This window comes from Pollachius pollachius, assembly GCF_949987615.1.
Source record: "Pollachius pollachius genome assembly, chromosome: 2".
Taxonomy (NCBI): Eukaryota; Metazoa; Chordata; class Actinopteri; order Gadiformes; family Gadidae; genus Pollachius; species Pollachius pollachius.
The window spans coordinates 12,632,679-12,644,983 of record NC_136935.1 but is presented as its reverse complement, the minus strand read 5'-3'; the positions used below and the strand labels follow the sequence as shown (position 1 = coordinate 12,644,983).

General features: G+C 44.5%; 1 protein-coding gene across 1 annotated transcript in view; it reads left to right on the top strand.

Moving 5' to 3' along the window:
• The first annotated feature begins 2,881 nt into the window (after nt 1–2,881).
• Nucleotides 2,882–12,305, top strand: part of col17a1b (collagen, type XVII, alpha 1b) — a 29,767-nt gene continuing 20,343 nt past the window's right edge. The window contains exons 1-16 of the mRNA XM_079729779.1: nt 2,882–3,043; nt 4,132–4,196; nt 5,956–6,006; nt 6,159–6,278; nt 6,734–7,048; nt 7,243–7,299; nt 7,590–7,625; nt 7,887–7,937; nt 8,464–8,613; nt 8,916–9,569; nt 9,946–10,029; nt 10,201–10,260; nt 10,859–11,014; nt 11,312–11,401; nt 11,482–11,526; nt 11,844–11,990. Coding sequence (XP_079585905.1) covers nt 4,142–4,196; nt 5,956–6,006; nt 6,159–6,278; nt 6,734–7,048; nt 7,243–7,299; nt 7,590–7,625; nt 7,887–7,937; nt 8,464–8,613; nt 8,916–9,569; nt 9,946–10,029; nt 10,201–10,260; nt 10,859–11,014; nt 11,312–11,401; nt 11,482–11,526; nt 11,844–11,990 — 2,071 coding nt within the window. The 5' untranslated portion in view covers nt 2,882–3,043; nt 4,132–4,141. The remainder of the gene's footprint in view (nt 3,044–4,131; nt 4,197–5,955; nt 6,007–6,158; nt 6,279–6,733; nt 7,049–7,242; nt 7,300–7,589; nt 7,626–7,886; nt 7,938–8,463; nt 8,614–8,915; nt 9,570–9,945; nt 10,030–10,200; nt 10,261–10,858; nt 11,015–11,311; nt 11,402–11,481; nt 11,527–11,843; nt 11,991–12,305) is intronic.

Below are 12,305 nucleotides of genomic sequence, written 5' to 3'. Positions count from 1 at the left end.
CGCTGCCTCGCCAGCGGCAGCGCTTAGGCACCACCGCCTCCTGCAGTGGGCAACGGGCAACGCCGAGGCTTAGATCCCTCGGCAGCGGGCAGCGGGAAGCGGGGCTCAAGTGGGAGACAATCTCGGGCAACAATCCCTTTCTCCTCCATGTCTTGGTTCATGTACTTCAGGGAGTCAAAGCCAAAGTTCCTTTCCCCCAATACCTTCTCAACCATGGCTGAGATAACCCCCACTACGAGTCTCTTTGTGGAAATAGGTTGGCGCCATAACACCAACAGCAGAACGGTTATCCAAACAAAGAAGTGTAGGCCTACAACACTTGCGTTACAGTGCTGGAGCTCTATATCTAAATAATATCATATAGCCTAATAGGCCTACATATCATATTATACATAATATCACGGCCAAAAGCTTTGTGAGCCTCCAGACGATATTGTGAATCAGAAACAACTGCGTTGGGTTCTCCGACGTCTCTGGTTCTTCCACTTCCACATCAATCTGAAGTAGCCGGCAGCCGGCTGCCCGCTGCCAGCTGCCCGCTGCCGGGCGGTGGTGCTTTGTGATGGTGGTGCCTTGCGGCAGCGGGCGGCAGGCAGCGGGGCTCAGTGATGGCTGAGATAACCCCAACTACAGTCTTGTTGTGGAAATACCAGAGATGTCAAAGAACCGACGTGTTATGTGCCATAACACCAACAGCAGAGCGGTTATCCAAATAACAAAGAAGTGTACAACACTTGCGTTACAGTCCTCGAGCTCTATATCTAAGTAATATCATATAATACATATCATATAATACATATTATCACGGCCAAAAGCTGTGTGCGCCTCCAGACGATATTATGGATCACAAACGGCTGCGTCGGGTTCTCCAACGTCTCTGGTTCTTCCACTTCCACATCAATCTGAAGTAAACTGAACCGAGCGCTGCCCGGTGCCGGCTGCCGGGCGGCGGTCGGCGGGTAGCGGGGATCAACGATGGCTGAGATGACCCCCACTACATGTGGCGCTCGCCAGGTCTTAGCTCATTGTCTCATTGGCGGGCCAAATTCTCTGGGCGGGCAAGGCAGATAAAGGGGAGGTACTTGGCCCCTTATGACGACATATGGGGTCACATTCCAAATCAGCGCGCTTGAGCTTCCATTTTTTCAAAGGCGAGCAGAACACCTAGTGCTCGTTTTACACCGAACGCAAGTTTTAGCCACTGGGGGACCATAGGCAGGCTAGGGGAACTCATATTAATGTTAGAAAACCTCATAAAGTGAGATTTTCATGCCATGGGACCTTTAAGATCAGTGGGAGGGATCCTCATTAGTCACGTTAAATGGTCTGACCTGGGGCTTTACAAGCTGGGCGTCACAACCTCAATAGTGGGGCGCCAAGTGGATTGATGTATGGCCAATCATTCAAAAAAATGTAATAATAAATATCCATGTCTTGTATTCTTAATTTGATCATAAAAGACTGAAAAGGGATAAAAGCCCAGTGAAGAATGATATGTTGGTATTTGCAGTAGATATGTAATGCAACATATCTCAACATAGCCTATTTTATGACGATTTATTACTCATTTTAATGCAGCCTGCACCACGGCATCAAGTTTTGGGTATGGCTTATCTCAACTCTGATGGTTTAATAGTTTTCCTTTTCCAAGCCTACAGCATTATTCTCTGGGTGGTTGGATACTCTGCACTATGGTGCACCCTCTATCATTTTAGGAATTCCCCTATGCGCCCTTCCTAATTGAATTACAGAGTTGCCATTTTCTATTAACAGAATCGAGCTCTCTGAAAAGGAGAACAGCACAAGTCTATCCAAATTTAGCTTTACCAAGTGCTGAGCTTCACACCATATGCAGTTCCCGGTTTTTATAGCCTACCATTGTGAATTGTTCATTTTACACGTTTCCCCTCGAAACGGACTGGCACTGCCCATGCACGCACAATCGCACAGCAACAATTTATTTTCCATCTTCTCGGGTTGGAGCGGAGCTCAGTGTGTGTGAGTCACGGGTGGGTGTCTCCTCGGGGTGGGGTGTGGTGTGGGCGAGGGTTTGGCACTTTCTCCCGTGCATGTAGCTCGCGGCCAGTGGGGGGAAAGCAGCTATTGACTCAAATGACAGAGAGAACAACATACATTTAGCTTTTTCTGTCTGCGAATTCAACGGCGGTGGCACATTGTTCAATGATGAGACTTTTGAAATATAAATGAGTGCATCGGTATGAATATGTCTGGCAGAGAGAGAGAGAGAGAGAGAGAGAGAGAGAGAGAGAGAGAGAGAGAGAGAGAGAGAGAGACAGAGACAGAGACAGAGACAGAGACAGGGGGAGCGAAAAAGCAGTGCATACGCAAACAAATAAAGAAATATGCATACAAATCATAATGCACGGTATAAATTGTGAGCCGGTGACCCACACACAAGTGTGTGGTTCAGAGCAGATGATTTGTGAATTATTTTCCCCTCACTCCTCCAATGTGTGCGCCAGATGTGAAGCGAAACTACAGTCGAAGTCTATTTCGAATGCATTCGATCAACGGCTTCAGAAAACCAGTTTCCTTATTTCTGAAAGAAAACGTTGAGTTGGTTTATCTGAATTGTTTGGGCAGGATTACAGTCTACGGTGTGCTGGTCCATACGTATGGAAAGTCTGACAAAAAGTACACAAAAAAGCGCATCGACCTTAAATCCCACAAAAACATCAGGTGACTGCTCCAGTCTCTCGTGGGTTAAATCTTAATCATCGCCCCCCCTGGCTATGCTTTTCCCCAGCTTTGTGTGCAGGCCTGCTACCTGTCTGCCAAGATCCGATGGGCGCGGCTGGGAGCTGAGCCCACTTCTCTGTTATGACTTGCATGAGAAAGTTAAGCGAGTGGACTGAGAGTGACACGCCAGAACATCCCACCACCAGCGCCGGGCTGGACTTCTTATATACTTTGCGCTACTTCACCCAAATCAGTTGGCATACATCTTGGCAATCTGGATTTTAACACGTCGTCTCTGTAAAAAGTGACGTGAAGTGTTTTTTTGCAATCTACTTCGCTCAAGGTATGAATTTCCCTATTTTTGGATAACATTTTGATTGATCTATAGATGCATGAATTGTGTATTTTTTCTGCTCTGATGGCGATCTGTTGTGTTTGTTCACATGCGCTCCTCTATTTTTTTCTGGATTGTAAATACTTTTTTGATCGACTATTGGATTGCGAGTTGGACTTAACTGAGTGGTCTCCTGCAGAGCTCGATCACTTTCGAGTCTCAACGGAACTTTATCATTGATGATGGAATGAGTCAAATCTGCATTGCGTTTACTTATCTGGGTTTGAATATACTGGACTACTATAAGCTATTAGGGACGAAGTATGAGATTGTTATGAAAACTTTGATGAAAAGTGTGAGGAAAGTCTGATAAGAAGATAAAATGATACCTTTGAATTTCGGCCACAATTAAAGATCAAGGAGGAGACATGTTCAAGAAAATTTGGCAAAAAGGGTGTGGTGATAAAGAGGTCTTTTGTGCCCTCAGAATGCACTGGCTTCTGTTCTTTTGTTGTTCATGACTTTAAAAGAGACAGAAAGTTAACCCCAAGCCTATTGAAATCCTCTCTCCCTTTCATGATGGATCATGAATCATTATTGTTATTACCCCATGTCCCTATCTTTATCCGATCTGGTGGTGTGATTTAACATGAGCCATAGACAAGATGTATTCATTTGGATGTGTTTGATTTATAAAAACAAGTGACCTTGTCTATTATAGTTGGTTAGAATTTGGTTAATGCTGTAAGCATGGCACATTTCGCACAGCATACACTAATGACAATAAAGTAGTATTGGTGTGTTTTTACTGAGAGGAACACAATGTCAGAAAAAGACAACAATGTCTTGAAATGTGGAATTTTATCAAACAATTTGCAACAGCAGCCTTGCTGTGTATTATCCACCTTTTGACAGCTTGTATTAGAGAGAATTTATATTTCTAATTAGTAGATTCAAGTTTGCAGCGCTATTAAGTAGAATAAAAAAAACAAAGACTTTTCATCATTAGTGCTTGGTCTCAGCTTGAACCCAATCAGCAGGACCAATCAATGCAGTATCATATTATATTCTCATTTTAACCATCATCACCTCTCCAGATAACGTTGGATGGACGATCTAACAACAAGACAGAGAAACTTCTCAGACATATCGGGAGAAAATGGTGAGATTCTTGCACTCACTCATCTGTACAAGTGTCCCTCAACAAAGCCAACAATTTTATTTGTGGACGAGTCAGACACTAAAGAGGCCATATCTATTAACCTTACAACCTCAAGTGCATCAGCTGCCCCTATATTTAGTTTAACTGCGATTATCTGTGAAATATGACATGCACCTCACTAACACCGCACAACTATAGAATCAAAGTGTGTTTATGTTTAAATGGATTGGATATTTTTAAGGGCTACAAGTGGTGGATAAAGTGAAGTGATTGTTCTCCTCATTGCCTTGTATGGCTTTGGTTCACTGCTTAAAATGCCGCCGAAGTCAACGGACAAAGTACTGCTAGAGTTGATGTTGTGGATGTTTCATTAAGAACCTCTGCAAATCTTTTGTTGGGTATTCAATGTGTGTGTTTTACATGAATTTACTTATCTACCACTGTCAATATTTGCACTCTAAGCGATCTGTTAAGTACACCTATTAAGGTACACTTTAATAAGCACACTGTTAGTATTAGTAGTATTTACTTTTACTATAACCCTATGTAATACTTGTTCTCAAAGAGCTTTGTTTGAATCAGAAGTAGTGGTAACTATACTGTAACTAAACCTGTGTATATTTGCACTAAGTGCTCTGTTTGAATCAGAACTAGTTAGTATTAACTGTTACTATAACATTGTGTGTATTTGCACTCTTAGAGCTCAGTCGTAAATGATAAGCAGTTGTCATTTACTGGAAATATAACCGGTGTGTATTTGCACTCTAATACAAGTTCTGCTTGAATCAGAACTTATTATTATTTATTGTAACTAACCCTGTGTATATTTGCACTCTGAGTGGGCTGTGCGAATCAGAATAAGTGATAATTAGTAGTCTCAGACTCCACCAACATGTGGAATAAAGGTTTATAAGAAAAGGCTTATTTGGCATAATTACTGTGACACATGGGTGGATGGAGAGGTCAAAGAGAGAGATGATTATACACGTCTGACACCAACACAGACAAACATATATAATCAGAGCTTTTTTTGCCTTAGTCAGCGCTCTGTCACATCAAATGTTAGATCTCAAGATTAGAAGAAGTTGGAAGTTCCTCTTAGCATACAGTGAATGATCTCCAACCCAGTTCTGGAAAAGAGGACTTCCAAGTGTTTGCATTATGTTGCTAGGATAAACTTGCCGGCAATTAGTAGAGTTAACCTTATTTGATATCATTAGTGGCATTATTATTCCGTATTGTTCAGAGTGAATATGAAATTCACTCTGTAAAATTCCCTTTGGATCTGATTCACCTGGCGGCCATACTAATTAGTTTGGTGGGTAAACCTTCTCGAATCTTTGGGGGAACCATGACAACCCAGTTTAAATGCATTCTAAGTGCTGGTCTGGTGGGGAAACAGAATGTAGAACTGAAAATAATGCATTGATTCGTCATGATTTCCAAAGATTCTGGAAGGTTTCCCCGCCCGACTAATAGGGTCTATGAAGCTGAAGGTCTGAATCTTGGTACGCAATGTATTCCGCTGGGTCTCACTGTGGTGAATGTGTGTTTATACTGCTTATAAGCTTTGGTTTTGACAAACAAAGGTTGAAATTAATCATTTAAGGCGGCTCAAGTTACAGATTCATGTTAAACCAACAAACTAAGAGACAAACATCTAAGGAACCAGAAAGAAAAGAAAAGTATATATGTATCTCAAAGTCTGGAGTGAGTGACTCATTCTCTCTTTTTTTTATGCCTTTTTTAAATCTATCAGTCTTGACAGAAACTATAATTTCCTCGAGCAGACTGGCTTCCCTGCCTCCAAGTGAGTTCCTTCATCCTTTTCTATTTATTTTCAGTCCGTTTTAAATATAAACCGACTACTGTCGGGATGTCGGGGGGTGGGGAGGTGGAGCTGGTGTGGGTAATAACGCGCCGCTGTTCCCTCTTTGTTTGGTTGTGTGTCTCTGTTGCTAGAGGGAACCAGTGGATCAAATCACAGGAACATGACCAGTGGTGGAGGAGGAGGAGGAGGAGGAGGAGGGCTGGAGAAGAATGTCTTAACCCAGAACAGCGGTGGAAGTTTTTTCTCTTCAAGTGAGCAAGGAGCCCTATAAATCATGAGCTGTGTGCGGGAGGCTGAGGGCCTCCTTCGGTGACGCTGCTCAGCGCCATTCAGGGGGATGCCGGTTGTTTCATTGTTTAAAAATGTGCTGCTCATGCCGTGAAGGGGAGTTGAGTGTCGGTGTTTGGTTGCCAAGATCAACATTTAGAATGTGATCATTTGAAACATTTAAACCAGTCACCCTCCTTCAGGGTGTCAACATCCCACATATCTGTAGAGTATCAATAACAGTCTTGTTAAGATGATCTTTAAATGACATGTGGACGATGGACACATGTGTGCGTTTTACTAAAGGAAACCCCCAAGAACAGAAAAAAAAATGAAAGGGAAAAAACGGTTGAACCTAAAGTTACAGTAAACCCCCGTTAAAAGGTTCCAGCTGTCGCGTGGTCTAGCGCACTGACCGGAATTAACCTCCCTCCCCCAGCCTCCGTGGGCGTGAACGCCAGCAGCAACTACAGCTCCTCTTCGGGGGTCTACCTCGGGGGGGACTCCTCCGGCGGCGGAAGCGGTAGTCGCGGCGTGGGAGGCGGTCGCTACGGCGACCTGGACGGCTACGGCAGCGGCGGGAACAGCAGCGGCGGCTACGTGGTGACCTCCGTGTCAAAGGTCAGGTCCAGCTCCTCCGGGGGCGGCGGCACCGGGAGCGGGCGGAGGCTGCAGAGCGCCGGCCTGGCGGGGGGGCCGTCGCCGTCGTTCCGTGACAGGAAGAACATGACGAGCCGCTCCGGGGGCTACGAGGGTGAGGAGGCCCGGGAGCCGTGGGATGGATGCCTAGTTGGCGTCCAGCCTGGCACATTCTGGGAAGGAGAGGGAGAGGGAGAAAGATAAACACAAGCATGAGTCCAATAATACAGGGAGATCAGCGCAGGTCACAGGGGCGCAGTGCGCACCTCTCCTTCTGTGGGTTGTTTCAATTTCTCTTTCGTCTTCTAGGAAGTTCCAGCGGCAACTCCTCACCAGAATTGTCCCGCAAGGACTATGGAAACTATTGTGAGTGAGGATGGGAAACAACAGCGATTCACTCCTGTCTTTACGTTGTGGCAACTTGTGGGTCACCGCTGATACTGAAACTCTGTCTGTCTGCCTTCCTGTCTGTCTGTCTTTATGTCTGTCTGTCTGTCTGTCTGTCTGTCTGTCTGTCTGTCTGTGTATTTCTGTGTGTGTGTATGTGTATAGATATGCTTGTGTCGATACACCTGCTTACGTACGTGTATATACAGTACATCATGTGTGTGATTTTGTATGTGCGTGGGCTAACATGTGTGTTTATTTTTTCAAAGGCGCCAGTGGCCCAAGAGGGCGGAGCCAGAGCCGAGGTGAAGTTCGATTCCCTTCATCAAACAAAAACTCTCTCTCATCAAACGCACTCTCTCTCCTTCCTCTGTGGACATGATTAAGAGCTGAACAAATAAAACAGACTCTGCTCTCCCCCCATTGTTTTTATCTCTGACCACTCCTCCGCTTTTAGAATGTGGTGGGAGGGGTTTACAAGTATTATACATCTGGATGTCTTTTAATTCTGTCCATCTCATCATGATTTTTTTCTCTCTCTTTTTCCCCTCTCTTTTGATTTATAGAGAGTGAGATCAGAGCCCGCCTCCAGAGTGCCTCTCCCACTGCCTGCCGATGTGAGCAAATCACCCATCAGCCAGTTTTTGTTTTGTAATGTTTCACACACACACACACACAAGCCATGCTTTAGGGACATGCCTCAGTGTTGACTCTATGGGAGTGTTGCTAGTAATAAAATGCTTTAGCTCCATCTTTTATCTATCTCTTCATGAGATCCAGCTGCTTGAGTGAGTTTATGAATAAGAGATGGAGAGAATCCCTTTGTTCAACAAATACACACAGGTCCCATTCAAACTGTATTGTTGTACATTTGTATTGGTTCCGACCAAAATATTTCCAATAACAAAAAGCTTTATTTAAGTAATTACAGATTAAAGATTTGCTCTCTTCTTTTCCTGCCTAGTCATGTTAACCCATCAAGATTGTAGATCAACCAAAAACCCAGAACCTCTACCTTATTCAAACTCATGGGCGTTGCATGTAGTTAGGAGTTCACTCATCACACACTTTAGAAGGTGGTTTGCGGGGCCGTGAGTCAGCTCTGTGCGGTCCTCACTAGGCTAATGACCCGGTGGTTTCCAGGGACGGAGCTGGATGATGTGAAGAGGCTGCTGAACGCAGGGAGGTCCAGCAGCGTGAGCCCCACCCGTTCCTCCACCCACTCCACCACCCTGCCTGTCCCCAGGAAGGCCACGGCCGAGGCCCGGGTCAGCAGCGAGTCCTCACAGACGGGTAGCTGCAGACACACTCACACTACCAGAACCAGTCGGGCGTATTTATAGTCTGAGATACTCAGAACCGAGAACCAGTCTTGTGTATTTATAGTCTTGATCTACTCACTCACTAAGAGGACCTTATCTGCTACCCCATACACGCACATATTCAAATAAACACATTCAGACGAGGACACATGCAAACACACTCACATACAACTACACAAATCGATACACCAATCGCAACAAACGTACGCCTACGCAAGTGAAGTCTCGAACAAAACGTCTTAGCTAATCTCCTTCTTCTTCTTTTCACTGCAGTTTCGACCCACTTTGAGACCAAACCCAGATCCGGAACGTTTCCCATCGGCTTTGCCAACGGCTTCACCAACGGCCATCACGACATGGCCGTGCAGACGAGCCAGTCCACCCAGTCCGCCGCCCAGTACGGCTCCGATGGGCTGAAGGTGTCCCAGTTCGACAGCGGTTTGAAAACCAACCACTTTGACATGAACGGGAAACTGGGCCAATACGACAGTTTGAAGTCCGGTATGTACGACTCCACCGTGACGTCCGACCACTACGACTCCGGTATCATCCCCGGTATATTCGTGGGCACCGTCAAAGCCGGCCAGTACAACGGCGGCACCAAGTCCAGCCAGCAGCAGTACGAGATGACCACCATCAGGTCCACCGTGGGGCAGGACTCCAGCGCCCGGTCGGGCTACGGCTACGACGGCACCGCCCGCTCGGGTCAGTACGACACGGCCACGCTGGACGCCAGCGCCCTGCCGCTCTTCAACTGGTCCACCAACGCCCTCCTCACCTCCCCCACCACTGCCGCCTCATCCGCCGCAGCCAACGTGGCCGCCGCCACCGCCGCGGGCAGCACCAGCAGCTACGTCTACCAGAGCAGCACCAACAACATGGGGGGCACCGGCCCCATCATCGGCACCACCCCGTCCTCCCTCTCCGGTGAGAGCGCCCGTGAACATGTGCACCCGTGCACACGTGTCACGGGCACCAGCAGCCATTTTTCAGACCCGCGTGGACATGTATCAGCACGCTGGGCGGGTTAACGACGCCATTCGATAGGCCGTAAATACAAAGTATCGCATCTCCTTCATCATAGCTTAATAGTAGTAATAACATACATTTAGAACAGTTCATCCTGTTTTCTCATCCCTTTTTGATGTAATTTGATCATATTATATCACAAATTACCAATCACATGATCCCCGGGTTTTTGATTTCCTGACGACTTGACAATAAAAGCCCTTACAGTGACATTTCAGGTTATGTGAGTGCAGAGACGATTATGTTATTTTAATCTGTGTGTCTCTGTTTACAGTCTACGGCTTCCAGAACAATCTGGGACCTACTTCGAGCACTGTGCTAACTACCAGCGGTGCTAACGTCACTGCTAGCACGGGGGGTAAGCTTAACTAAGCTGTCTTTGGTACAATGCTATTTAGTGCTAATTATCAAAAATGATAACAAATGCCAATCTTATTTATTCCCTCTATGTGACATTAAAATACTGTGTGTGTGTGTGTGTGTGTGTGCGTGCGTGCGTGCGTGTGTGTGTGTGTGTGTGTGTGATCAGGGTATGGAGTACAGAAGAATGTCTCCAGCGGTGGTCTCCTCAGCACTGGAGTCTCTGGAAGTACGCTTAAAGGACCCCGATTACTTTATAATGCAATGATAATAATAGAGAACTAATGATAAATGACTACTGGTTACACTTAACAATAAGGGCACGTTAATCAACCATTAATTAAAATAAGTTAATGCAGTAATGAGCATTAACTAACAGTTAATTAACAGTTAACTAATGGTCTAGTAATCATGTAATAATGGTGTTCATTTTTGCTAATGGTGATCAAGGTAACTAAGGTAATGGTATTCATATTGGCTAAGTTATTCATCTATACATTATTTTATATGATTTAACCTAAGACTATCCCCTATGCTAATACAATATATAATGTTTATTGTTGCATAACCAATGCATAAACAACCAACTTATTGTGAAGTGCTACCCTTAAAAGTGCTACCCCATAAAATTAGGCTTTATAATCATGATATTAATCATAATGCAAACGATCATAAGACCAATCATGATTCAGCAGAACAAGTTTCGACACAATTTATTAGTCCATCCATCACACCTGTTCACCTCATTTCACCTTCACTTTCTTCTTTTGTTTATAATAAATGTTTAGCCTTTCTTGATATGATTTGTTCTTTGTTTTGCCCTTCAGCCACAAGAGGTCAGACAGAAGATTCGTACAAGAAGGACTTTAAATACGTGATCTTTGACAAGGAGAACGTTGTAGCCAATAAGGACACAGAGGTGTTGATCCTCGCCAAGGACAGTGGCAAGCAGTTCACCAGCAGCGGCATTCATCTAGGAAGCGGTCAGTCACTTGCTGCCCCCCTGTGGACAGATTTGAAATAGTATTTATATATATTTTATTATAAACAATACTTTTTAATCTTATTTGAATAACCGTTTATTTATTTAATGATTATCTTAAAAAATTTAAATATTCATTAGAAATAGCTCCCATCGCTTAATTAAAGCAAAACACTATTGTATAACAGAAAGGATTTGGAATATGCAGATTTAATTAGTTTAATTGAATTATTCCACTTATTTCAAGTTTTATGCATTTTTGACTTTCGCATTTGAATCATCTGATTTGCCTTCATAGGCTCTCTTTCCGGTGACTCAATAAAAAAGGAGAAGATGGTTTCCAGCTATAGTGAAGGAGCTCAGATGAAACAAGCTGGCGGCAATTACTGTAAGGAAAATGAACCAGTGTTGGAAAAACAATATGAATTCATTAGAGCATAAAAGCTGAATAACAAATCGTTCTAACAGATGGATCGTCTGGAGTTCTCATGAAAGACAAGGCAACGTATGCAGGTAGGTCGATATATTATTTGGCTTCAATCATGCATTTAGCATGCATTATACTTTTGTGTTTCCATAATAATAATAATAATAATAACATTTTTATTATTATCTTTTCTATTTTGTAAATCATTGTATTATTTATATTTGTTTTCTTATATTTGTATATTTTTCCGCGTTAAATATTTGCATGGTTCTCTATATCTTCCTTTGTGCCTATAGTCTGTGCCTATAGGCTCACACCGCGCCTGTTACACCTGTGTGCATGTGGACCCATTAAGGGACCATTGAGACCGGCATGCTGATGACTTTAATGAACCCCTGACCAGAGATCCGCGAGGACGACGGCTGTGGAGGAGGAGGAGGAGCCTTCTGCTGCTGCGCCGACTCCTGCTGCTCCTGGTGGAAGTGGCTGCTGGGCCTCCTGCTCCTTGCCCTGCTCCTCCTCGGACTTCTCTTTGGACTGCTGGCCATGGGTGAGTCAGGGGGTAGTGCCGGGGTTAGGTGGTGGATGGGTTAGTTCGGGGGTTAGTTGTAGCTGGCGGGTCGTTTCTTTTTTTGGCTGTTGAGCTAGTGGGTTGGTTGTTTGATCTCAGTGCGTTCCCTGACTTCCCCACCTTAGATGTTATCTTAGTAAGTCAATTAGTCAGCTAGTTAGTTGGTAAGTAAGCAAATTGTTTACTAAGTTAGATGGTTAGATTTTAGGTTGGGGTTGTGAAACATTTGGCCTATTCTAAATAAGCCTGTCTGCTCTGGAAAAGGAAATGAACCAAGACGGTTATTAAAAACAA